At 48.8% G+C, this 27987-nt stretch overlaps 2 protein-coding genes across 6 annotated transcripts in view; both read right to left on the bottom strand.

Annotated features, from left to right (window-relative positions):
• Positions 1–343: 343 nt before the first annotated feature.
• Positions 344–12048, bottom strand: FIZ1 (FLT3 interacting zinc finger 1). Of its 2 annotated transcripts, none has more exons than XM_084805721.1 (2): positions 10326–12048; positions 344–5481 (listed from the first exon to the last, which is right to left on the bottom strand). In XM_084805721.1, exon 2 carries the CDS (start codon positions 5463–5465, stop codon positions 4017–4019), a length of 1449 nt encoding a protein of 482 aa, XP_084661847.1. In that variant the 5' UTR covers positions 5466–5481; positions 10326–12048; the 3' UTR covers positions 344–4016. The 2 variants fall into 2 exon arrangements, with proteins under 2 accessions (XP_084661847.1, XP_084661845.1); XM_084805719.1 differs by lacking the exon at positions 10326–12048 and adding an exon at positions 7269–7648.
• Positions 12049–12202: 154 nt separating this feature from the next.
• Positions 12203–27987, bottom strand: part of LOC146342137 (sacsin-like) — a 29785-nt gene continuing 14000 nt past the window's right edge. For 3 of the 4 annotated variants that reach the window (XM_084805717.1, XM_084805716.1, XM_084805715.1), the window contains 2 exons: positions 25332–25420; positions 12203–24712 (listed from right to left, as the gene is read on the bottom strand). In XM_084805717.1, coding sequence (XP_084661843.1) covers positions 13926–24712; positions 25332–25420 — 10876 coding nt within the window. In that variant the 3' untranslated portion in view covers positions 12203–13925. The remainder of the gene's footprint in view (positions 24713–25331; positions 25421–27987) is intronic. The other variant, XM_084805718.1, reaches the window with a different exon arrangement.

Genomic DNA, 27987 nt, shown 5'->3' with positions numbered 1-27987 from the left:
CAGGAAAATGAAGGCCAATTTGTAGAATGTTCTCCAAATATTGTGCAGTGCTGTTGTTTTTTCAACAGCCACTGCTCCACACATACGCCACCGCCACCAATGTTCCAGAATGATGCTAGGACCAGGATATTGTGGAAGATGCAAGATGGTGACCAGGCTGCCAACACAGTTGCTGCTGGTGCCGCTGGCACTTGCAGTGTCAGACAAAAAACATCGGGAAAAAAAGAAATAAGCTGCTAATGGACCCACAGGAAATAGTTGGGGAATTTCTCTTCCCCCTTGGAGAATTTTGGTGAAATGGTACCCCCCAATTTCTCTGCCCACAAAGAGGGTGGAGGATTTTGACAGGCCTGTCAGCATTAGTTGCACCTAACAGCATGGTCACAGGTACACCTCATGCTTTCACGGTAATCACACAAATCCCACCCTACCGGGTAGACACAAATAATCCAGCCAGGCCCTTATACCAGCGATACCCCCACTGGACATGTATTCAAAGTGCAATACATACGTATCCACTGGGGTGTCACCATTACATAAATACACAGGATGCAATTAGGTCCAAAGATGTCTGTAACAGCTAGCTTTTGCTTACAGTGTACAAACACCCCCCTCTCCACCCACCCCATTTTTCTGCAACACATACTATTCCTGTTCCTGCAACAGAATGTTGGAACACAATCTGGGAAATAATGCAAAAAGAGGTTGGGGAATGCTGAGAGCTGAAGGACGTTTTTCTGTCTAAACATGCATAAGGTTGTGTGCTAAATAAATGAATCCTTTTTGGTTTTGCTGTAGCAAACAAATGCAGCTATCCCTTTGGAACCTGCCTGTCAGAAAAGATAATACTAGTCTAGATGGATCAGTGGCCTGGATCAGTATAAGGTAGCATCATGCGCTCAGAGCAGAGAGACGTTTTTAACTGAAGTGTGCATTCCAGCCAATGGGTTGGATCCAGAAGTTTTAGATTCACCTTACAGATCTATTTAAGCAAAGCAGCTGAGCTTCCCCTACTCTCTGTTTGTGAAAATGCTCATTTTTGAAACCTGTACCTGTGAGGCCTGGACCTAGGGTGGCCACTGATGCATCACCAAAAAAAGATGACACAGATTTGCACAAAATGTGTATCTGCTCATCTATAAGTATAGGTGTACATCTTGAAATAATTAAAATTTAAATAGAAATATAGCATCACCGATGCAATGAATATGAACTTGAGCACACTCCAGGAGAGAGCGGAGGACAGGAAGGCCTGGCGTGCTGTGGTCCATGGGGTCATGAAGAGTCAGACACGACTTAACGACTGAACAACAACAACAAATTTCACCACAGTGGGAAGACAGTGACCTGTGTACCTGCTCAGCCTGCTGTCCAAATGCTGACTGTAGATGGGCAACTTCAAGGCCCCCTGTTCTCCCTTCTTATGGTGCTTTGTCATTAAACCAGACTTGGACTGGATAGCCCTTCAAACAGAGGATGGCTTCAAACAGACCGACCGCTGACAACCTGACAAGTAGAGTCCCAGGGGGGCCCAGTCTACCTGTACCTTAGGATAAACTCACTCTCCATAACACAGGCACACACACTGTAGAGAAACATCCAGCCAGAAGGCTTGCATTCCACAGAAGATAAAGAACTGGAGTTTGGTCAGGAACATATTTTATTAGGTTATTTTCAAGGACCTACCAAGGGCTTAAAGAAACAAAAACAAAAAAAGGAGAGTAAGACTCAACTATTTGTCAGTAAATAATTCCATGGAGGAGAGGGCAGACAGTTGTCTGTGTAGTGGAATCTGAATCCATTAATAGGGCATTTATAATTACCAGTCTGTCCAGTCAGGAGGCAATAAGGATGAGCACAAGCAGGCAAAGGAGAATGGAATAACGGCAACAGGATTTTAGTTTTCTTTTTCATGTGTAGAACTGGAAAACTGACAACCACATCCTGCATCCCAATTTTTCTACTTATAGAATATGCCTTTCTTTTCCAGTTTGTTTACTGATAGCTTATTTGACTACGGAAGAAGTCTATGTGGCTTCCAAGCTCCCGAGATACCTAGGTCTTCCTGAGATGTTACCAACTCTTGCACAAGCGCAACATTCTTGGAGACTACAGAGACACACAAGCCTAACCCAACCCAAGAGCCTCCCCCATTCCAGCCGCCATATAGCCAAGCATGAAAGAGACATTTATCCAGCTCCGCGATACCTCTTTTTTTTAAATTCCAAATAATCTCTTCACTGAAATATTTTGTTAAATGTTGCCCTATATTGAAGATCAAACTTGTTCATCAGCTGAACCTTAATATCAAAGCCAATGCATCCCTCTAGCATTCAACTAGTTTTCAGAAATGAACAGTAAATTTGTTAGAAACAAACATGCATCTGCTTGTCAAATTAAGACCAAGAGAAATGGTGTAATATTACAAGGACAGAAGAAAGGAAGCAGAAGTAAAACAAGCAGCAGATCTAACAAGAAGCAACCCACTTTCCACAATAAGAAAGAGTGCATGATGTAACCTTGTTAAGTTAGAAAGCCTACTGACAAAAGTTACGTGAAGCTGCAGGCGCCATTTAACCTTAGAGGCCTATAGGAGATGCGACTACTATACAACCTGCATGCAGCATGTCGTCTTCAAGGAAATACTGCTCTACCCAGTGATGACCCAAACATGATTCTAGCAACTTCTTTAAAAAAAAAAAAAAATTAGTCCTCACAATTTCAAATAACATCTCTGGAAACAAAATGACAGCCTTTGAGCCAAAGCAAAGAAACCAGAGGGCAACTAGAAGCACTTCAACCTTTATAGTTAAATCTTGTGATTTTAAGCCAATCATGCATTTTTTTTTAAAGGACATGATCCCCGCTCTTTTTTTAAAAAAAGCATATGTGGAGAGAAATATCAGAGCTGTGAAGCAAAAGGACCTCAAATATTAGAATAGCGAGCTGCCGTAAATCAACTCAAAACCTTTCTAAGCCTCCCTATAAATAACATGTACAGTTATTCTACAAGCTTAAATGGATTTTAAAGTGGTTCAGTGGATCAGGTTATCCCAAAATGGCCTTGGGAAGTGTAGTTTCATGAAGGTGCTGAGATTTCTCTGATCCACCCTCCCCATGCCATAGAACTACAGTGCCCCAAAGTCTTTGGAGAACATGTGTCCTGGCAATTAAGCCAGTTAATATTTGTGATGACAACGTGCCTTTCGAGTTGGGTGAGAAAAGCAGAAAGCTCACCTAACTGGGGTCACTCTTGTCCAGGGGCAGAGAGGTGAGAAGGAAAGAAACAGGGCCACATGGTTCCTATGGCATAAGGTTCCTGCAAATGTTTGTTTCCATTGGCCAATAGTGTTGCCTGTTAACACCAAGGTTAGAGTTCCTGCACTGCAGCAACTGGGTAGTGCTGGGGGTGAGTTAATAACCTGTCTCCTGATTCAGTGCCTAGGCTGACATGCCCTGGGGGAGCTTGCATCTCACATGAGAACTGGGAGACCTTCCTCACACTCTGGGAACCACTGTGCGCCTACAGATATCTGGTCAAAGCCACTTTGGCATAGTCAGCCTTACTTGGTTTTAAGTGCCTTCAGAAGCAACAGCCTTCACCTGATGGGCACATTTCCTGGCATATCTTCATTCCAACCTGGAATACGATGGGTGTGATTCCCAAAAGCTAAATTACCTCTCCAACAACATCCAGCCAAGCATTTCCCCCAACACAAACAGTCCTAGACTTTATAACTGCCAGGCATGTGCAACACACTCTATTAACAGTAGTGGAACATTAGTAAATAATAGTAATACTTTTTATCGGTTCATTTCACTGTGAGTCCTTGCCCTACAGTAACGGACCAGGAGGGAACAGGGAGGGCAAACGAAGTTCTAAACGCATCATCAGGCAGAGTGATATCTCCGAAACTGGATCACCTCTGGCTGCCACTGTGGGACAGAGGTAGAGGAAAGTAGCGCTGGGATGGAGTGGTGGGAGAGGCTATTCTGATGAGACTGGGGTCCCCCTGCTAGTCAATTCCACGGTGCAGCTTGAGATGGCGGGAGAGGTTGCTCAAGGTGATGAAGCCCTTGTGGCAGAAGGTGCACTTGAAAGGGCGCTCGCCGCTGTGTAGCAGCCTGTGCCGTTTCAGGTAACACTCATGCCGGAAGAATTTGCCACACTCAGTGCACTGGTACGGTTTCTCACCGGTGTGCACCAAGACGTGACGGTCCAGATCCCGTGGGCTGCGGAAGTATTTCTCGCACTCACTGCATTTGTAGAGTTTCTTGCCGGGCCGAGCCGGGAATGTCCGAAGATCCAGCGGGGACAAAAGGTGGCGTTCGAGCTCACTGCCTGGGCCCGGCATCGGTGAAGTGGACACAGCGTGGCTTAGCTGGTGCTCCTCCAGGGCCTGCAAGTTCACAAAGGGCTGGCCGCATATGCCACAGGTGAAGGAGGGCTCACCACCATGGGCGGTCAAGTGAGCTGCTAGGGTGTTGCCGTTGGCAAAAAAGGTCCCGCATTCACACTGGTACAGAGTCTCAGGGGGGCGAGTGTCTGGAGGGTGGCAGGTTGGGCAGCCTCTGCTGTGTTGTGGGGTCTGTCCCTCTTGCTCCCCCTCTTTCTGCTCTTCTTCCAGGCCCTGCAGTTCCAGCACCCCATCACTCTGCTGGACCTTCTCGGCACAAACCTGGCACGGCGGGGGCCTATCCTTGGCATGCGTGAGTTTGTGGCGCTCCAACAGGGACGCGGCATTGAAGTCCCTCTCACAGTCTGGGCATTTAAAGGGCTTGATGTCAGTATGGGCCAGCCAATGGCGGCGCAATTCAGACGCCAGCTGGAAGTGCCGCCCGCAGGCCCCACAGCCAAAGGGGGCGGCCCGGCCTCGCCCAGCACTGCAGAGGTGCCCCAGTGGGCTCTGCTCTTTGCCACAGGCCAGGCAGCGGGGGGTGGGGGTTTGGGGGGCCGCGGCAGCAGGCGAAGCCCGGTGCTGCCGCTTGAGGTGGCGGCCTAGGCTGCTGCGGGAGGAGAAGCGGAGCTCACAAACGTGGCAGCAGTAGGGCTTCTCCCCGGTGTGCACCACCTGGTGATGGAGGAGACCTGTGGAATCCCGGAAGCCTTTTGGGCACATGGTGCAGCGGTAGGGGCGCTCCCCAGTGTGGCTCCGGATGTGGTTCACCAGGTTAAAGGAATGCTTGAAGCTCTTGACACAGTGAGGACACTGGAATGGCTTCAGCTCAGTGTGCCGGGCAAAATGGCGGCGCAGGTCCGAGCGATAGCGGAAGCTTTTGTCACACTCAGAGCAGTGGAAAGGGGCCCGGGCACCTGCCCCATTGTCAGTCAGGAGAGACGGGTCATCCTCAGCATCCGAGTAGAGAACCGCACACTCTTCCACAGAGCCACTGGAGGCCCGAACACCACCTGGAGTCTCTAGGGAGTGCTGGCCCTCTGGCCACTCTTCATCGCAGTTCTCCATCTACCCAATGGTGCCTCTAGGGAACAGAAAGAAGAGAGTCAGGGAGCTGAATGGGGGTCCCAAAGCTACTGAGCCCAAATCCCCAGTACACATAAAGATTAAACCACACAATCAGGGCCATTAGAGGGTAGTGTAGATGGTGCCTGCGAAGTGAACAGCCCCAGGCCACACACACAAGAGGCTAGAGCAGGAATGATAGGAATCAGCATGTATATTATTCTCTACAAATCTGAAAATGGCTATCCATACTACAAAATACAAAGTCATTCAGGATGGGTTGGTTAACATAAGGTTCAGCTTATAGGTTTTACTTTCAGAAATGGGAACTAGGTCAAAGGTTGTGGGGAATTCTCAAATCTTCTCAATCCCAAAAGATGGCATTGGGCAGCAGATAGTATTAGGTTTGGATGTGGGAGCTCTGCAGGGTTCAAATCTGTGTCCAGCCATAATGGGCCAGTTGACCTCTGGGATATCACCATCTGAGCTCCCAATCTAATAGGTCTCACTGGGTTGATACAAACAAAAGCATTATCTTTCTGCAGCAACAGCACTACAGAGGGATGTGACATGCTCAAAAACTTTATGAGGTTTGCAACTCCTGACTTTCTTGAACAGAAGTGTGTGCAGGGACCTGGCCGTAGACTTTTGGGGGCAGAATCAGGAGGTTAGGTTTGTGTTTACAAGATTTACAGTGCAATCCTATCCATGTCTACTGGGAAGTAAGTCCCATGAAGTTCAATGAGATCATGTGCAAAGGATTGCAGCCTAAAGCCAAGAAGTGAAGTCAGTCCATTCCAAAGTACCCAGCAGACCCAGCTCCACCCACCCTACCCTATGCTAAGCCATTCTATCCTAGCTTCCCACCCCCCTCCTCCCAACCCTGAAGTCCTAATCTCAGTCACACTCCACATGCACGTTCATATACACACCTCAGCAACCCACTAGCTGCAGACACAGCACTACAAGAATTTGCTCAGGGGATTAGAAGATTATTTGTAGAGTACAGATTTTTGCTGGTTTTATATAGTATACAAAATGGGGGAGGGGGGAGATAACCACAATGGTATGTGAATTTTAAATTGCACCTAAATACATGCTTGAATGAAATGTTAATTTCTACTGTTATGATGCTGCCATTTTTGACAGTTTCTTGTTAAGTTAGTTTACTTCTCTGGCAGGTTGAGGTAGCAGAAAAAAAATATATTTGGGAACAGGTGGAAGTTGGGTTCTCTGCTAGGGGAGACTCCAAGCTCCAAGAGAACCCAAAAGACCCAGCATCACCCATATAATTCCAAGCTCTACCTTCGCTGCACAACAGGATCACATGCTTACACCCTCTCTTAACTGGTCCAGAATAACTACCACAGCCCAGGTTCTGAGGCCATGATAACTAATGGATATATCACCACATCATACACTGTGGGAAACATACACCCATTTACCCTTCTTCATTACAGGCAGGGGGTTAAAGGTGTTAAGGACAACTAATCTGCATTAGGTGATCGTGAGTATGTACCCTTTGAGAACCCAGGAGTCCTGGCTCCCAGCATTTCCCCACTATGACCCCACAGACTCTGCCGTCTGCCCCCAACCTAATGAACCCAGGCGTCCTACCAGCCCCTCCTTTTCTTGGCCTCTTTATCCTGCCCACCTGCATGACCTACTTGGCACACACACATACCCGGAGAGCTAAGCAGATATTTGGGCACTGGAAGGGCTGTGTGTGTTCTCTTGCTCCTCTTACTAGTCTGAGGGGAATCCCTCCCAAATCCCCTCCTGCTCTCCCCACCCCCCGGTACTCACAACTTCTTATAGGTGCCGACATTTTAGTGGAGGGGAGTCACTTCTTCAGAGGGAGGGGGCAGAGCCTCTCCCACCCCCCAAAGCAGCAAGCCGTCAGGCGGTGGGGGGGGTGTTGACTTCTTGCGACAGTCTCTCCCCTCCACCCTCAAATCCAGCCCCTATGGAAGTTAACAGGACACCGCACCCCCCACTCCGCCCCCATCTTTTCTGTGGGCAAGGAGGGGGAGGAGTAAAAACGGTCGCATCATCGCCATACTAACTGTGGGCATGTAAGGGGGGGCTAGAGCCTTCCCGAGGCGCCATTTTTGGTGTGGGCAGACTGGGGTGAAGGGTGGTGTGATATTTACTCCGCTTCGCGATGTTAGCTTCTCTTTAAAAAAAAAAAAAGCTCACTGCAAAATTGAGGAGACTTGATATTTTCACTCGAGGAAAGTCTTAAGAGGGTGAACAACGGAACAATTTAGGGGCGCCATCTTTACTGCTGGCACAGGGAAGGGCAGAGGAGCTGCTATATTTGCTCTGAGCAGCAAGCAAAGCACCGAAGAAAGACACCATCTTTATTGTTACTAGGGCTGTCCAAACAAAATAAAAATTGAGGTGCCATGTTTGATGTGGGCAAGAAAGGTTGAAAGTCCGTGCTTTGCTCTCAAGGAGGCGCCAAATTTTCGTTTTGATCTACATGATCTACATAATTAAAACAGAGACAGAGGGAGAGGGAGAGGGATGCTATCATTTGTGTGATCAGAGAAATGCCGTATTTACTCTAGGCAAAAAAAGGGCAAGAATCCTCTAGGAGATGCCATCATTAGTGAGGGAAGGAAGTAGTGATGGGGAAGGAAAGGGGCAATGGACTCTCTTGTTGAAATCTTCTATTGGAAAACGTAGGAAGGATAAGTGGTGAGTGATTACAGTATTTTTCCATCAGCTACACATTTTGGGGTCCCAGAACGGGGAAGCCTATAATTTCTTGCTTCCTGAGCCGGCAGAAATTCAACTGGTCAAGTTCCTTCTGCCACTTCAACTCTATGTGGGGAATTTCAGCCCATCGCACAGGTGTTAAAGGCACAGGAGCCCTACCAGGTGAGGAAATTAGGTAGCAGCTATAAGTGAAGGTGAGTGCAGTTAAATATTACAACCAGGAGGTCATTAGTCAGTCAGAACCAGTCAGAACTCTAAAGGAGCTATTTAGCTCCTTTAGAGTTCTGACTGAAACGCAGAATGGTTTCACCGCTCCACTGACATCAGAGCCACCAGCCTCCACTGCTGTAAACATAAAACCAGCGCAGAAAGAAGGCTAGGCCTTTCTCCCTGACGTGTTAAAGTTTTCTACGTGCAGGGAGTTTTTATATGAAAGAGCATTCAAAGCTGGTATCCCAGCCTGCAGTCTGAAGTGCCATACTCCATTCTTCCAGCTCATTCTGCTGCACATTTGGACCAGGTCTGAAGTTTCCTTCAATATCTGTTGCATTCCAGACAATGGGTTGGATACTTAAAGAGCAGACCCATTGAAATCAGTGAGATCTTAATCATAACTGGCTCAAGCCCCCCTACTTGAAATATGGCTAAATCTGGATCAAGCCCAACATTAATCACGCAGCAGCATTCACATTTGTAGTTCCACCCTAACGGGTCTGTGACACCCAAACTGAAAATTCCTGAACTAGTCAAATTCATAATGAGAACTTCTACTAGGGTGGTTTTATTTTAGTATTTCTGAAGAGGATGTAGAATGACGGTGAGATGGACTATGGAAGCGGCTTCATCACTTATGACTGTGGGCTTGACTTTGGTCCATGCCAGCATCACTGGGCACCTGCTGAGGCCCCAATGCTGAGGCCGGTAGGCTCTTGGCCCTGCTGTTCCCTCTTGATGTTGCTTCCTGTTCACCTGCCCTTTCTGTATACTCAAGCAGCAAACAGTGAAGAAATGCAGTTTCCACCTGCCTTGTGCTCTTCCTCTGGGCACTGGATTGGGTCCAGAGGACAGCAAATAGGGCTGCAGTGACAGTGGCAAGGATTCCTCCCTCCACCACCAAGGGCATCTTGCCCAAGGGGCCACAAAGTCTGTAGCTGGCACTGGATTTGGTTCAGTATTATAAAGCATCATGGGACACAGGAGGAATTTAAAAGCTGGTGTCTCCATAGCCAGTTGGTGCAGCTAGGTAATTTTAGATTCTGCACATAATGAGCTTACAGAGGTGGGTGGGGGGGTTGCCTTTAAACATTAATGTGCTTTACTTCAATTGCGAAGCACACAATTATTATTTTCTCCCCCCACACCAAACAATTCCATGGTTTACAACAGCTTTCACATTCCTAATACAGCAATGCAACACCACCAAAACTGTTTGCCAAGAAAGACATAATCTCTTTAAGCATGTTTAGTTTTACATTAAACCCAGTTAAATCATAGCACCTTCATGATGACTACAGGAATAAAATGAAGTTTACTTCTGCTAAGCACATTTACTTGGGAATAAGCACCATTTTGTTGCAGAAAAGTATATTTTTAAAGTAAAAATAAAATGAGCATCTGTAACCATGTACATGCCCAGTCCGTCACCTCCAAACTAGAAAATGTTTTACAAAACAAGGACGCTGTAGCGAGCAGTGTCAGCCCTGGAGGGCCCATGCTGGCCCAGATGCTGGCACTGGACCGGTTTGCTGCCGCCCCCATCATCTGCCACTCTTTGGGTGATCATCTGGGGCTGCTCTGGGCTGCAGGACCCTGAACTTCACCCCCTAGGTCCAGCTGTAACTGCACTACTACCCACAATTGCACAGAATATGGCCTTTAAACTCTCCTGCGGAATCCTGAACATCAGACCCATTCTTCCCTTTTTTAAAAAAAGAGGAAAGTTTCTCAAGGGCTAGACCTATTCCTTGTAGAGGGAACTGTGTAACCATGTTCAAATGTGACAATGAAGTAATTCAAAGGAAGTTTGCAAACTGCATTAAAATAAAAGAGATAGGGACTTCCTTCCCGAGTACAAAATTCTATATCCCACAATTAAAAATGCACCACCAAGAGGATAGGGAATAAAAAATCTTATTACACCTGTTATTTCATCCTTAAAATGTTGCCCAGCAGAATTGTTCTGAGTGGTGAAGAGCCTGCTGGGATCTGGCTCGTGCTCAGAGAAATTGGGATTGGAACCCTCGGTCATTTGCTGTAATAGATATGCTAGGCGCTTCAAGGAGATATTTGTTCGTATTTGCTCAGAACTTGAGGCCAGAGTTATCGCAGAGTCTGGAGAGATGGCCAGTGCTCCATCTGGTTGTGCTTCCTGGGATTGGTTTCAGTTGTTGCAGCCAGATGATGTGGACAAGATGCTTGAATCAGTCCGTCCCACCACATGTAAGCTTGACCCTTGCCCATCTTAGTTAATACGATCTAGCAGGGGTGGATTGATTGGGTGGATCCAGGGGATGGTAAATGCTTTGCTCTGCCAGGGGGTGGTTCCTGCCACTTTGAAAGAGGCTGTAGTGCACCCTCTCCTGAAAATCTCCCTGGACCCAGAGGTGTGAGAACTATTGCCCCATCGCTAATATCCCCTTTGGGGGCAAGGTGCTTGAGCGTGTGGTGGCTGGGCAGCTTCAGATGTTCTTGGAGGAAACTGATTATCTGGACCCATTTCAGTCTGATTTCAGGCCAAGGTACAGCTCTGAAACGGCCTTGGCTGCTCTGACTGACGACCTACTGCGGGTGAAAGATGGGGGAGTGCTACCCTGTTGATCTTCCTGGATCTTTCAGTGGCTTTTGATACCATTGATCATGGTATCTTACTGGATTGGCTCTGGGGGTTGGGGGCACTGTGCTACAGTGGTTCCACTCATATCTGCAGGGCTGATACCAGACAGTAGTATTGGGGATTCCTGTTCTACCCCATGGCTATTAAGCTTTGGGGTGCCACAGGGTTCTATTCTATTCCCCATGCTGTTGAACATCTATATGAAGCCATTGGGTGAGGTCATTAGGAGTTTGGGGGTGGGGTGTCACCAGTATGCTGATGATGCTCAGCTCTACTTCTCCTTGTTGTTGGAGTCACCTGGGGTGGTAAAGGTGCTGTACCAGTGCCTAGAGGCTGTAATGGGCTGGATGAGGGCCAATAAACTGAAGATGAATCTTGACAAGACAGAAGCTCTGTGGATCGGTGGTTCCAGAGTCTGGGAATTGGGTAAGTGACCTGTCCTGGATGAGGTTGCACTCTCCCTGAAGGAGCAGGTGCGTAGCTTGGGAGTACTCCTATATCCATCCCTGTCACTGGACCCCAGGTGAACTCCGTGGCCCGGAGTACTTGGGGCCAGCTTCGGCTGATCTGCCAGCTACGGCCTTTCCTGGACAGGGATAACCTAGCCTCAGTAGTGCACGTGCTGGTAACTTCCCGATTAGACTACTGCAATGCACTTTACGTGAGGCTGCCCTTGAAGACAACTCGGAAGGTGCAGCTAGTGCAAAATGCAGCAGCTAGACTGTTGACCAGAACACCTGATAAAGATCACATAACACCAGTCTGAAAGGAATTGCACTGGCTGCTGATACGCTTCCAGTATCCGGTCAGAATTCAAGGTGCTAGTGATGACATTTAAGAACCAAAGCAGCTTGGGACCTTGATATTTGAGGGAGCCGCCCCCCCACCCCATATATGCCTGCCTGAGGACTGAGATCTTTTGGAGGAGCCCTCCTCTGTGTCCCACCAGTTTGAGACATACGCTATGGTGGGACATGGGAGAGGGCTTTTTTTGCTGTGGCGCCCCAGTTGTGGAATGCCCTACCCTCAGAGGCCCGATTGGCGCAGACATTGTTTTCATTTCTGCACCAAGTCAAAACATGGCTTTTTATCAAAGCCTTTGAGGGCTAAATGCATTCCCTAAAGTAGCACACAGTTTTAACTGTTTTGTTTTAGATTTTCAATTGGTATTAGCTTGCTTAATGGTTTAATATGTTTTAGCTGTTTAAATTACTTGTTTTATACTGTCTAAATTGATTTTATCTGTATGCTGCCCCGAGATCCTAATGATATAGGGTGAGATATGTTTCAAACAAACAAACAAACAAACAAAATAGGGATCAGTGTGGACTAGAAGGGCCAATTCTCAGGACTGATTGGCACACTGAGAAAGTGGCCTAAGCTCACTCACGCAGTTTGGGATGTGGGTCCCAGTTCATAGTTCAGCCTAGCTTCCCTCAACCTGGAGCCTCCAGATGTGTTAAACTTCAATTCCCAACAACCACCAGTCATGCTGGGAGTTACAGTCTAACACATCCGAAGAGGGCAACATTGGGGAAAGCCTGTTTTAAGCATTGCAGTTGCATGGTAAAATGTAGGGTCAGTATCCAGTTAAAGAGATCTTAATTGATTAATGCTTATTAATCAATTGAAAGATGGGCCTTTCAGGATTTGCTAGGTGGATGATGCAGATCAAAAACTTTTCTCAAGGTATTTATTAATTACATTTACATATGAGCAAGTACAGTGGTTAGACAGGGAGCAGAATCAGGATAATGGCCCAAACGGGAGTGCGTTTTAGGGAGCACTGTGGGCTGGGAACGTTTGGATATCAGTACTCACTACCAAAGCTCTTTGGACAAGTTTGTCTATAAATCTAGAACAGGGATGGGGGGCTTGTGCCCCTCCATTGTTGGACTCCAACTCACATCAGGCCCAGCCAGTAGAGTCAACTATCAGGGATGATGGGAGTTGTAGTCTACCAGCTTCTGGAATGCCATAGGTTTCCCACCCATGATCTAGAACAGGGGTCTGCAATGCCCAAGATCCCTCAGCATTGACTATGATGGCTAGGGCTGATGGGTGTTGCAGGCCAAAACATCTGGAGGGCCACAAGTTGCCCATCCCTGCTCTAGAGCATTAACAAAACCTGGCAGATAAGCCAGCCAGGCACGTACAAGGCAGAAACGATAGCCAGCATCAGTATAGGAGTAGTCTAGGAGAGTTTAGTTTTATGGAAGATGGTGTTTCAACAGGTTCAGTTTCTGGCCCCTGCAGGACCATGTCATGACAAGCTACACCTGCCAAAACTCCCTCTTCTAAACATCTCTTAAAAGGACAGGAGCTGTGGTCTCTTACTGCTTGTGGTCACCCCTAGTATGAAGGAATGGGATTGCAAATTTGGACCAAAGATGCAAGTGAGATTAAGTGGCTCCATTAAGGTCTGAGTAAAGAGGTCAGCAGGGAAGAACACTGTCTATTACTTATGGGGCTAAGGTTGGGGGCAGAACTGTTAGCTGAAATTTATAGACAACCTGGAAGGCCCATACACTGGCATTAAGAGGGAAGTATAACCATGTTCAGCAAGCCATTGTCTCCATTTAATAAAATATTCATTTCCTTTTGCCAGCCATAGCATCTCCTCCATAAACATATAACCGGCCTCTTCATTTCATAATGAAACGAAGTTTCAAACAAAATAACAGAAGACAGGTAACAAAGTGTCCTTATTCAGGAATTGTTATCTAGTCCCACTTTCACAGATACAGCCATCCGCCCCCGCCCTATACATCTTGTTCTAAGAGTCATCATGTATTTTCCAAAGAGCCCCACTTTGAAATATTTGCTGCCAATGATTCATTATATATTCTTTTCTCTTATATATACAAATTATCTGCCCAAGACTTTTAGACAAAATTCTTCCGCTCTCATGACTTGCGAAGCCATCTCTTCACTGTGTTCAGGATCTCCCGAGCTAAGAGTAGCACATCCTGTTCTTTGCATTCAGGGAAGGCCTCATTGGGAATAGTGGGGAAATCGTGGTAGCTGGGATACTGGGTCTTCTTATCATCCATGCCATGCTCCCGGAGCTCAGCGATTTGGTCAGGAAGTGTGGCTAGCTCATCTCCATAGGATGCCACCTTATCAGCCAGCATTGTAAGAGACAGTTTCTTGTCAAAGCAGCCTCCCTGGCTGTATACAACTGCTGTCAGGGCTTTCTCCACTGCTCGGTAAGTCTTGTAAAGTAGCCATTCCGTGCTCCCACTTCCGGCATGACTGGCTGCCCCTTGCAGATCACACTCTGCTTGCTGTAGCCAGCGCTTGGCCTCCGCCAGGCAGCGGTGCTTTGATTGATTCCTTGAACAATTCGGTCCACTCTGATGGAATGACCAGAAGTTGTAGTTGCGGTGTTGCCCTCCACCACCCCCTCGTTGCCTGGTGAATTCCTCACGCCTCTGACGGTGCCGATGAACTTGCTCATCCCATTCTGCCCAAGACTCTGAGAAGTTCCAGAAGTTTCTGTTGTAGAAATTGCTGCTTTTGGGTCCCCCACTAGAGCTATTGGGCTTCCCCTTGTTTTCCATCTCCTTGATCTTCTCTTTAAGGTATTTGAAGATTTCATTGGCAGAATCCTCTTGACCCAAGTTTTTATCTGGGTGGTAGCACAGATAGAGTCTTCTTACAGCCTTCCTCCTCTCTTCCTCCGACAGACTCCAAATTTCAGCTAGGCAGGCATCCAATTCTTTCTTCACCTCACTCAGTGGCCGCTGGTACCAGTCTCCCCTTGCAGCTGAGCTTGCACTGCTGGCAGCACCAGGGGAACTTTCTGCCAGGACCACAGCTTTATTCAAGTCAGAGACTGGCCTGGTCCTCCGGAAGTGGTAGAGGTCATGGGCACTGACTTCTTCTTCCCGCCCTCCTCCCAAGTCAACACGGTATATGTGTACTTGGCCAGCACCTCTCTGCTGCGGTCCAAGTGCTTCAAGGACGACGGCATAGAGGTAATGCTCTCCAAGCTGGGAAGAGTCCAGGTAACCCACATAATCTCCTGGCAAAAAGGTATGGAGGATGCTCATGTCCAAGCTGTCGTACCATTCCTCAGGGATGTCCTCTCCAGGAGGGGGCAGGTTGTAAGCATTTTGGTTTGCGGGCTGATCCAGGGGCACTTTGTTCTCCTCTAGCACTTCAGCAATTTTCTGAGGTCCCTGGCAAACCAAAATCTGCATGAGGACCACCAGGCCATCATGGTAAAGTCTTCCTCCTAAAAGCTTATTCACTTCTTTGGCTAGGATGTCCGCAATCTGCACAGTGTGTGCCAGATCCATACTCTCCTGGTGTGCAAGGTAAATCCGTCGCTTGCCATCTGGCATAGTTGTGACATGCACTGTCTTAGTACATTGGGTTCCCTCCAAAAACTGTGAGTTGTACACCATTATGGTGCACACCTTTTCACAACAAACCACTTCTAGATGCTCTAGTGAAAAGAGTCCATCACACACACGTTCTGTTTCCTCCGTATCCATTATACTGTTCTGCCATTTCAGCAGCGCGACCAGGGCAGCCTGGAACTCGGGAGAAACTAGAAGTTCTTTGAGGCAGTTCTGGAACTCACAGTGTTCCCCATAGGTGCACAGTTTGAGAGAGGTCTCCTCCAGGTTCTCTCCAGTGATGTCTGACAAATTCTTGGGGCGCAGGGCCTCAGGCAGCAGCTGCAGAAGCCTTAATTGCTCATACTTGTCATGGGCGAGGTAGCAGACAGAGAGATCCTCCAGAAAGTGGAAAGTGCTCTGCAAGGCCTGACGTTCTTGGTCAGGTATGTACAAACTGAACACAAGGGTGTTTGAGGGATATAGCTTCCCATCAGTGCAAGGCAGGTGCAGTTCCTTCAGCTCTGAGAAATCCACCGGCTTCTCTGCTTCATCTAAGAGCTGGAAGAGGAACTGAGTGGCCCTGAGCAGTGCTTTAGTGAGGTTGGGCTGCAATGTGACCTGCTCTACTGTCTCATCATGAATCCTGGCCAGAACACTGGCATAGTGGTGGATGCTTGGCTCAGCTTGCACCCCAAATTTCTCCAGGAGATTTGTGTAGACAGCCAACTTTGGGGGCAGCTTGTAGAGGTATGGCCGAAACTCCCAAGAATATTTTAAGGAACACACCACATTTTGGGCCTCCGCTACCTCATAATTATCCAGTGATATCACAGGGAGCCCCTTTAGGTAGCCAGCCTCTATCTCTTTCTCTTCTGACAAGTACTTGTATATCAACCTTAGGACCCGCTCCCGGGTCTTCTTGGCTTCCAAGGTGTTACACGGTGCCTGGCATACGTTGCTCAGATTCTTCAAAACCAATTGTGCTGGCAAGGTACAGAGCACCCCAAGTTGTTTCAGAATGGCTTTTTTCCCTTCTTCAATATATTCAACAGAAGGCAGAATAACTGCTGAGGTCCAGGATAGTTCAACCTTGCATGCAGTGTACAGAGAACCTCGAGGTGCCACTGGATAACTGTGTGGGACATATGGGGAGTGAAGGTGACACAGCTCTTCAGACACAAACTGTGGCACTAGGAAACGGGTCTCGGACACTTTTTCCAGGAAGGCATCCGACAGGGCTTCACTTGACCTAGAAAGCAAGTGCTCCAAGAGCACTTCCCTTCTTTCAGCGAGATCCCTGGATGTGGCACCATCCCTCAATGCTTCTTCCTGAATCTGGGCAGCACACGTCAGAAAATCCTCCTCAGACATCACATTCCGCAGGCCCACATCGATTAGGAATCTTTTCACATAGTCTTTACAGCCCGAGAACACTGCCGTGTAGAATTTTTCTGGCACAAACCGAGAGGCCAACCCCAACACCTGATAAAGTGGTTTATCCTCATCATAGAAGTAGGACGCGGGGCGCAGCACATTCTGCTCGTCTCGTATGAAGGGGAAGGACCGGAATGTCAACACCACAGCCTCTTTCTCGGTCTCATACTCTGTAGAATAATGCATCTTGATGGTTAGGAGTAAGTTCACAGCCTCTAGTACACGCGCCTCAGGGAGATGGGGCAGCCGAGGCAAAAGCTGCTGTACAAACTGCTGCAGGTCGTTCATTACACCAATACCCAAGCACTTACTGAGATGTTGGTTCAGGCAGTTGTCACGCAGCAAAATGGTCCTCTCGTCTACCTTGTAAAGCTCCTTGAAGTTATTAGATTCTTTTGAAATCTTCGACTCCAGACGGTACGCATTCTTATATGAAGCCAGTGGAACATGCTTTCCTTGGGTGGTCTCGAACACAGGCAAGGCTTTCAATTTGTGTAGTAATCTATGGTCACTCTGCAACTTCGTCAGATCTTTGCATAGGAACCACATTAGTGTCCCAAAATCCCATTGTTTGAGTTTATCCCAACACAGTCTACCATGTGCAGCCAGCTGCACCAGCACTACAGCAGGGTCTGTCCTCTGCAATAATCGTGGCTGAATGCAATATCTGGTGAGCTTGGGAGGCAGAAGGGAGGCATCTAGCTTGGCAAAGCCCAGCTTGCAGAGAATGTCAGAAATTTTGTGCGAGTCATAAGGTATAACTGCGTTGAGCAACTCAAGAGGAACCAAGAACTTACTGCAGCCACACACAGGGAGCACAGCACAGCCTCTGAAGAAGGAAACTAGCTCTTCAAACTTCTGATTCATCTTTTCCTCTTCCTTAGACTTGCAGACCTTTTTCTCAAAGAACTCCCACAGCTCACGTAGCCAGCTCTGGCCTTCAGTGCTACTGACCCACTTGTCCAATGTCAGCATCTCCCAGATGTAGTCCACAGATTCAGAAAGAGTAAAATCCTTCAGGAACCCCATCTTTATTAACTGCTTCTTGGCCTCTACATTGTCAATCTGGCAGGCAGAGAAACAGTCCTGATGTTGTGGGAAAAGTTTATAACTGTAGCTCTGGTATACAGGCTTCTGCTGACTGAAGCATCTCAGCATCTTATCCTGGGTCATCAGTAAGGGGAGGCCTTCCACGTGGCTCATCTCCTTGGAAAGGAGCCCACGGAGGCAGAAGTTCAGGAGAGCAGAGCAGTTGTAACTGTTCTTCACAGGTGTTTGTTCAAGTGGACATGGCAAGCATAAGTTGGGCAGGCTCCTGAGAAAGCAACTGAGGGAAGGAGGATCAAGAGTTAGGATGGCAATTCCTGCCTTGACAAATTGGTTGCGGACCTCCTGCAAGTGCTTGAAGGGAGGGACTAAACGCATGCCCAAAGTCTGGAGAGACTTCTCAAGGGAATGATCTATCTCAGACTGCAGGAAATAGGGCTCTCTGGTTGGGCAGCCTAATGTGGGCGCACTCCAGCACACGTTCACTGCTTCCACTGTACATCCAATGATGTAATTAATCTGCTTCTGGTACACGGGCACCAATGGAAGCTGTCCCTCATATGCCAGTTCATACACACGGGTCACCAGCTCCTGCCAGAGCGGGGCGACGTCTTCTGTCACCAGTGGGAAATACTGCAAATACTTTGAATTTAGCTGTTCCTGGCATATCCTCATGGTGCAGAACTTCAGTGGCACATCCCCCAGTGCCTGGCGGAGCTCCTCAAGCAGGTGACAATACAAAGGGGCCACCAGACACCGCAGCAGCAAGCCATTCCATGCCACGTTGACGCTGCCTTCACCGCCGTCCTTCCGCAAGTCATGCCGCGCTGAGTCCATGGCAAAGTTCCCGTTGACATGGATGGGGAGGCCTGTTTGCACTGGCAGTGGCAGTGTGCAGAAGGCCCTGCCAGGTAGCTGTCCATCAAGGCAAGCAGCTACACCGCCATGTGGCAGCAGCATGTTCTCCACCGTATCTGTGCTCTCCACCCCAATCTGCCTACCGACCAGCCAGTTCCTGGGATCCTTGGCGAGGCTGTTGTTCACCTTCATTCTGTAGAAGACTCTGATTGGCTTGCCCTCATCCGTGCCTCCTGCTGCAGATGCCCACTGGAGATGGTTTTGGTATTCCAGTCTTTCGGGCTCACCACCATCCGTCTCCACTCGCAGCACCTCCTTTGGTGTCCCTCCTGTCTCGCTGATCACAGAGAAAACCACAGAGCGAACATGGTTGAGGAACATCAGAAGGCAGTCTCCTTCTTCCCTGAGAGCCCCTATCAAATTTTTCATGTCTTCCTCGGACACAGAGTTCTGGCAGATCGGGGAGAAGGCAGCACCGGCAGGAGTACGTAGGGGCAACCGGAAGAGTGTGCCATGTTCCAGCTCAAACACATCAGGCAAAAATGCATAGTAAACATCCGGGAAGGTGGCTTTGAAATCTTTAGTGAGGCTATACTTTGCACCAGGTGAGGCTTCATCAGAATCAGGCAGATAGCGCAACGTGGGGTCGAAGACACATAGAAGGCTATCCCCTGTCACGAAGGCAGGGCAGTCAGTCAAGTGGAAAACTGTGTTGAAGCCCAGCCCGTACTTTCCGGTAGCATCCCACCTTCCACCTTTGCCACCACAGCCCAAGCGCTGGATCCCTTCAATGTCACTCATTTGGAAGGTTCGGTCATTGTAGATGCAAAGGGCTGGGCCTTGAAGAGCGTTCCACTCATCACTGAAGACGCGATCGGTCGGGTGTTGACGCTGATCCCAGAGGAAGTGGATGACTTTTGCACCAGCATCGTCGGCATTCTGCAGCAGCTCCTTCAGTATGTCCTGTGAAAAGGAGTAATCCCGGAGGATGTTGGCCAGCCGGGTGCAGAGGTCTTCCTTGGCTCCAAACTCCATGGCCCAGAGAGAGAGGCCCTGGATCCGTCGGCGTGACAAGGCACGGTGCTTCGTGGTGGGGATGCCGCAGTGTGTGGCGATTTCCCGTGGGATCATGTAATGGCAGAACAGGGCCCCATTCTTGCGCAGCAGCCATGGTGTGTCATCAAAGAGCAGCTTGGGCAGTGGACGCAGGACTTGGTCTTGGTCTGGGAAAAAGATGCTCTGGGCCTCATAAGAATCCAGCTGCTGACCCGCTCGCAAGGCCCCAGCTAGCCCTATGGTGATCAGCCTAATGACCAGGTCCAGCTCCTCTTTGGAAAGAGACTGTTCAGCTGCATCCGTGGCCAATGCTTGCAACACGGTGGCATAGTTCTTAACTTCAAAAGCGTCAGGCAGCCCCACGCACTTCCACAGCTCCTTTTGCTGCTGGTACTCCTCAGGCAGCCGGAAGAGGTGTGGAGCAGCATCAAAGGCCAGGTCACGGGCCACGCTGCACACTGACACAAAGCCAGTACCCACCAGGACAAAGGGGAATGTCCGTGCCCTTTGGGACACCTCCTCCTTGCATGTTGGGTCATTCCACACCATCTCATTCAGGAAGGCATAGCAGCTTTGTGCTGTCTCAGCCAGCTGCTTCCTGGGCAGGGCATTGGAGCCACACGATGCTGTCTCCAGTTGCCCTAGCACTGTAGTAACCGTTGGCTGGCGACTCAGTCCTAAGAACTCCTTTAGTTCCCTGGACAGCTTCAAGCCTTTACCAAGGGCCTCCTTGTCGAGGACAGGTTCAGTCAAGCCTACTAGCGGACACATCTTGTAGTGATAAATCTCACTGGGGCAGCAGAGTTTGCGGCAGTTACCTGGAAGTACTGCTGGCAAGAAGGGGATAGCTCTAAAAATGACCTGGATTGCATTGCTGGAGCTTCCCTGAAGGTGATCTTCAAGGAGATCTAGGATATGGTGGGCTCGCTGGCAGGCCTTGTGTGGGTCATGATGCCACAAGGCTTCCACAGTTCTGGCTCGGTCTATCAGCTCCTCCATCGCCACCCAATCATGGGCCATACCAAGACGCTCCAAGCGCAACAACCTTTCTGGCTTCAGAAAACTGTCACCCATGGGGAAGCGGCTTTCTTTGGGGGTGTAGAGAGGTGCAATGCGGCCCCTGGGGTGTATGAGTCCTTTAATATTTTTCAGCACTTTATGTGGAGTGGTGGGAATGCAAGGCAGGGATGTGAGGATCTTATCCACACTGTCATCATTCATATCCAGGGCATGAAGAATCAAGGCATCACGATCAGGCACCGCCAGCCGAGCCAAATTAGGCAAAACAAGCTCCCGGAGGAATCGTGCCCAGTTGTAGGTGTTTGGCAAGAGGTCATCTGCCTTGGTGCATTCTTTGAAATTCGTCTTCACCCAGTTGGGAAGAGACACTGCAATCTGCGGTTCTGGCAAGAGTAAAGAGAAGACCCTGGCAGCTACAGGACTCAGCTGCTTCTCACCAATAATGTCAGCATCCAAAAAGCAGGCATGCTGAGCTGGGCACCATTTCTGTCCATCAGAGAACAGAACTGGCTGCTCCCCGTCAACACCATTGACTAATGCCTGGTAAAAGGCCTTGGCTGTTTCACTGAAAGGATGCTTGGCATTGCGCACATCAGGCCAGAAAATGTAGTATTTGTAGTCCTCCAGCAATCCTTCTTTGTACATGTCCCTGAGCCGCGACAGTGCCCCAAGCCAGGCGCCCAGCACTGAATCCCGTAGGAGTGCCCTGTTCCATTGGCCCTTCTCAGTGGCATCCCAGAGCCCTTTGCGATTACTAAGCACAGCAAAGGCTGCCGTGAGGTGCAGCGGGAGGCCAGATTCAATAGGAAGAGGCAAAGAACAGAAGATGCGTCCTTTGAAACCCTCTAAATCTGGGACCCAGTGTCCAGCAGTGGTGGCAGAGCAGAGGGGCAAGGCCACACTAGCAACCAGAGGTGAGAAATGAACACCCTCTCCCCCTCCCCGTCTGAACAGTTCCTGGGCTTCTCCCTTAGCCAAGCATGAGTGCAACAGATAATGGTTGGTAAGCACGTCCGACTCCCACGTTGCTGTCAATCTCACAATACTTGGAGCACCCATCTTGTCAAGTGCTTGCCTGCTCACCGTGGCCAGTGGTTGGGCAACTTCTGGGGAACTGGAATCACCAGGGAGGTGGGTCAGCGACACCTCCTGCACGTTGCGCAGGAAGATCAACAGGGACTGGTACACCTGCTGGAAGCCAGCTTGCAGAGCTTTGATTTGACTAGATCCGAAGGGCTCAGGACAGATCTGAGAGTCTCTTGCCTCCTGCTCAGTGCGGAAGGGCAGGCGGATGAGTGTGCCTTGGTAATTCTTCCCAGCTTGACACCCAAAGATGCCCCTGAAGGGCCGAAATTGCTCAGAGAATGCAGTGGCTACTTGTCGGGTCAATTTCAAACGGATGCCCGGTCTGGCTTGGCCATGGATGTGCTTCCGGAGATGGGTGACGTTGGGGTCAAAGATGAGCACGGTGTGGCCACTGAGGAGAGAAGGCACATCCGTCATGTGGTAGACAGTGCAGAAACCCAGCCCAAAGCGACCAATCTTGTCGTCCTGGCGTTCCTTGGTGGCTGCACCTAGTTGGATGATGTTTGAGAAATCAGCATCACTGAACACTGCATCATTTTGGGCCCAAAGCGCTGGTCCTTGGCAGGCAGCCATGCCAGGGTCCAGGAGTCCTTCTGTGGTGCCATTATGCTGGCGGAGATCCACTAAGAAACGGCAGGCCTGGGCACCAGCATCCTCTGCATTCTGCAGCAGTTCCTGGAACACATCTGCGTCTTGGCTGTACTCACGGAGGATGTTACGGATCCGGAGGGTGATTGGCTCTGAAGGACCCCAAGCCTCAAACAGTTCTAGGCCTGACAACCGTGTGCTCAGCATCTCCACTCCAAAGAAAGCAGCAGTGGCAGAGGAAACCGATTCATGCACCAAAGTAGGTGGGTCTCCATCCAGCTCAGCAAGCCGGGCCTGATCCATGTCACAGTACAGCACTGAACTGGCAGGGCGTAGAGTAAAACCAGCTGATCCCAGGATTCGCACAGGCACAGGCATTTCTCTTTCTCCACGGTGACCATGACCATGGAGCCAGTCCAAGACAGCTATCACGAGGAGCAGTTCAGCTTGCGTGCCACCTTGGGGTCGGACGTTGATGTTATCTGCCAGCCTGTGAAGGGCCTGACACACCCCTTCTTCTTTGGGTGACTGATGGACTCCCCATGTTGCAAAGAGCCAGCTGTACTGCTGGAAGTCCGGGGGTACGTGTGACATCAGGGCCGCAAGGTCCAAGCCATCGGGGAAGGTCAGCACCATATCTGCGGGTGACGAGAAACCCTTCCCATTCCACACTACAGGGCCTGAGGGTGGCTTCTGGAAGTCACTCAGGTTCTGCTGCATGTGCCGATAGATGCTATGCAATTTTGAAGTTAATGCCAGCATCTCCTTGGGGCGATAGGCCTGTACCAGGCCAGCTAAATTCTCCATCACCTTCTCTGGCGGAGGGGAGCATTCCAGACCCAATTTTTCTGCAGCCTCTGAGCAAAAACCATCTGTCAGTCCCATGACCAGCCCCACAAGAGCTGCATACTTCTCTGAGCGAAGCGATTCAGGTGCCAAGAAGCGTCCAGCTGGTACAAGCATGGAGGAGTTGGTGGCGCGCACCCAAGGCAGGCGCCGCAGCTGCTTCAGCTCCTGGGAGGAGAAGCGAGACAGCAGAGCGGTCTCGTTGCAGACCTGGATGAGTGCCCGCGACTTGGCGTCAGCAGCTGCAGCCTCCTGCAGTCGATTCACTTCCTCTGCAGCTGTTAATGCATCTGCGGGACAGAGCGCACTGAGATCAGATTTCAGCCCCAGAGTACGAAGAGTCCGCAACACTGCTGGCGCCTGAAAAGGCCCTGCAGGGAAGCGGCAAGGTTTTAATAAGGCCCACAAAGCAGGATTCTCTGGGTCATAGAGATCACTGGGCCGGCCCAAACCTCCTGATCCACAGTCCAGAAATGGAAGGTCCCGGCACAACACTTGTAATTCCCAGTTCTGACTGAAGAGGGAGTCCCCATTGTGTAGCACCCACAGCATGAGCCGCTTGGCATCCTGCATCCGACTGACATACGCCCCCTTATTCATTGCTTTCACACACAACAGGCATAGGTCTGGCGTTCCCAGGAGGCTTCCCCGCATTTGCACAAGCAGGCGGCGTTCAGCTTCGTTACGACATAACAGCATGGGCTCTGGAGTTAACAGATCTGTGGGCACTGGTGGGACTAGGCTCTTTTCTAAAGCCAAGTGGTGCTGGGCTGGCACCAAGCCAGGCATGGTGGGTGGAAGGAGCGAAGGCATCTTGACGAACAGTGGCAATTCCATCAGGACTTCAAGTTCTTTCGGGGAAAGCGACGGAACTGCAGAGAGGAAAGTGCTTAGGCTCTCAATCTGCCAAGTAGGCAGGGACGCCAGGCAGCCGGCCACAGATGCCACTCCCAAATGGGCAAAAGCCTGCAGGACACCACAGGGTGTCGGTTCTAGTATGTATTCTCTGAGTTGGCGGTGGCACCAGTCTGGTTCCCAGCTCTGGATCACCGTGCACCCCAGCATCTCCAGAACGCCAGCTACTCCATCCGGCAAGGAATGCTCACCACGGCTCTGGAACAGCACAGTAGGCCGAGGCGCAAGCCGTGCCAGTTGGATGCCATTGGGGGAATTGTGCAGAGGAGTCAACGGTATCAGTGGGCATCCGTTGAAGGGTGCTAGGGAAGATGTGTGGCATTTCAGGAAACTCCAGAAAGCATCAAGCCACTCCAGAGGGGGTTGTTTTGGATACTCCTTTGGGCACCAAGTTACACGGGCCGAGTTGTTGCTGACCCAGTCTTTGGGAAGAGACCCACAAAGATTCTGCTCAATGACAGTTCGATCCAAGGAGACCAGGTTCCTGAATAACCCTGGAGGAGTGTGAGACAGACAGAGAGAACGAGGGAGAGAAAGATCAGCAACCAAAGTTTGAGTGCACCTGTATTTCCTGTTGGGGTAAATTAGTTGCTTATACAAGGATTCTCTGCCTGGCACTGAAGGCTGCTTCATACATGACAAAACTCCTGTGTGTATAGGTCTGTGAAAACATGATACTGCAGCACTTGGAAATACATGTGCAAAAACAAGAGCTATGTAGCTCCTACCATGCAATAGTCCCAGATGTAAGCAAGTTCACACACAGGATCGTTTGCAAGTTATGACCTATACACAAGGATCACACAAATTCTTAAAAGGAAGAGACTTTTGTGTAATAACGTAACCACGTGTCATGTGGCCATGAGGATGAGATGCAACTGCTTCCAAACTGGGGCATGAAGGGGTTTTATGCAGTACGACCCCACATGATGCAAGGACAAAAGTGACCAGGGCTACTGCTTCTCTCTCCTCTCTGGAGTCCCCCCACCCCCAAATCTTCCTTCTTACCCATTGATTCCAGTCTTCTAGATGGGCCAGTACTAACCTTTTGCCGATCTTGGTCCAACACCCTCTACATACACGCACATGAGCATGGAAACGAACATGACTCACCTTTTTCTGCAATTGCTTGCAGATGCTTCAGCAGCTTGGGGTTTAGACCCTTGGGCAGAAACTGGTGAGCCAAACCAGGCAGCAAAACCCTGCAAAACCAGGAGAAAGAAAACACAAATAAGGCAGGAATATGAGGCAGGACAACAAGGAAATGGTACACACCACAGTGTTCATTTTATTATGGTTTTAATCTGCTCAGTAACAGTAGTTGTCTGGGTGACTTACATAAAGCTAAAAGAAATACACCCCCCGCCAAATGGGCCCTTTAGCCTCTAGAACAGGCTTCCCCAATCTAGTGCCCACGGCTATGCTGGCTGGGAATGATGGGAGTTGCAATCCAACATGTCCAGAGGGCACAAAGTTGGGGTAGGCTGTTCTAGGCTTATATTTCTCAATGTGTAAAGCATGTTTCCTTAAAGAAACACAGGGTAGTTCTAAGGAAAACACTGGGCCAAAGTACATGTTATGACAAAGATGCATGAACACATCAGGAGCTGTGGCGGGGCGGGGGGAGAATCTGGATCAGAATAATGGCACAGGCAAGGGGGATTAACTCTTATCCCACATGCTGTTTTCCTGATGACACAAACACACCTCATGGCTGCTATCTGAAATATATTTTAAAGAGACGTAGATGTCTTCATGCTTCTCTAACACAACCTGCAGCATCTCGGGCTTTTCCTGTTTTGTATGGTGCTCTAGAAATAAGGGTACATTCACACACAGATCTCCATCCTAATGAGTCCGTTACCTCTTAACACACCTCTTGCTACTCACCATTCAGGTCTGGTCTACACCTGCAGCAGAATGAAGTAGTCTAGTCCTGATGTGTTAGAATGGATTGTACCACTTCAGGCTAAAGATGGGGAACAGTTTGGAATTCTTCCTTTTTTATTATTATTAATAGACTCCCAATAAGTAGAAACTAGCACTGCAGTGAGCAGGCTAGGCCAGAATCTTTCTCCTTCCTATTATATAGGGTTGTTGTTTTACTTCCAATGAGTTTGATGTGGGGCATTCAAAAAATGTGACATACACCCCTTCAGCCTGAAGTGGTTGAGTCCATTCTATCACTCAGGATTCAGCCATGTTCTAATTAGTGATGTGGCCTTTCCAGAAAATTTTCAATTGGAACATTTTCCTATGCAAATTAGGATAATTTGCATTAAATTCTTTGCTGCCTAGAGAGTGATCTAATTTAGCAGGTTTATTTTACTTGTGTTTAGCAAACAACAAAACTTTAAAAAGTACCCTATGTTATTTTTTTGTCCCAATACACCAACGGTATTTGACCTGAAATATTTGAGAGAAAACATTAAAGCACGCTTAATGGGATTGAAATGTTATATTAAGTAGATTTTAAAAAATGGAAATACTTGTAAAAATTTAAAGACAATAGCATGTACTTCCCTTGCATTGTTTACATTTAAGAAAAAATTAAGATACTCAAAACTGTTGATAATAATAAATGCTGGCAACCCAAACTACTGTGCATTATATGCTGACAACCACTCATCTATTTCAACAGAGTTCAACTCTCTTCCACTGAGGCTGCTGGGGCACCTTCAGTTTCACTACATTCCTAATATTATATTTCCAATTTGACATCCACTTATTGCTAGTAATGAACTTACAAAATGGAAAATTTTCCATGGAAAAATAAAGGACTGGAACATTTTGGAAACATTTCCACCCTACATCACTGATTCTACTGCAGGTGTCAGAGAGGACCAATGAAGCTGATTAACTAAACCAGCCTTCCCCAACCTGATGTCCTCCAGATGTTTAGGAACTCCCATCAACCCCAAACAGTATGGCCAGTGGTCAGGAAGGCTGGGAGTTGTGATTCAAAACATATGGAAGGTGCCAGGTTGGGGAAGGCTGAATTAAACCATGTGCAGTAATAGCAAGAAGCCCCTTAAAACCTCTTTTGTTCCCACCCTGAAGGTGATTCGCACTTCCTGTAGGTGACCAGGCAAACGGATATCATGAACATTGTCTGTGCTTGTTGTGTATTTCCATAACACAGCCTTCCCCAACCTTGTGCCCTCCAGATATGTTGGACTACAGCCCCATCCCTACCAGCATGGCCATTGACCACGCTGACTGGGGTGATGGGAGCTGTATGCATCTGGAAGGCATCAGGTTGGAGAAGGCTGCGATAACATCTTTTCAACCAGCACATTTTAAGTGAGGCCATTCAAAGAGAGAGATCTTACATTTCCAGTGTTCTCTCCTGCAAAGAACGCTACCCTGTCTACTGGCTGGCATGAGCCTCTCACAATCAAGGAAGGGGCTTCGAACTATGCTCTTAGGGAACATTTTTGGATTCAACACTCGCAAGCTGCATTCAGATGTCACACCAAACCACAGTTTGTTTTTACATACAGACCTATTTTACATCCCGATCACAGAACCATGATTTCCAAGGAGCCAGCAAGCCAAAATATCAAACCATGGTTTGAAGCTGATTTGTTAACCACATCTCCTTCATGCATTAATTATATGCATGAAGGGGTACTCATGCAATCAAAGTCACACACACACACCCAGGTTGTATAGCCCCACTGTCCACGCATTAGGCATGGATGTCTGTAGGGGAAAGTTTATACTCATAGACTTTCCACGCAATCCGGAGCCCCAGTCGTGCAGGGAT

The sequence above is a fragment of the Heloderma suspectum genome, chromosome 6, assembly GCF_057233095.1.
Source record: "Heloderma suspectum isolate Gila_16-S chromosome 6, 16-S_ref, whole genome shotgun sequence".
NCBI classification, from domain to species: domain Eukaryota; kingdom Metazoa; phylum Chordata; class Lepidosauria; order Squamata; family Helodermatidae; genus Heloderma; species Heloderma suspectum.
Note: the sequence above shows the minus strand (reverse complement) of the source record. Positions and strands in the feature narration are given on the sequence as shown.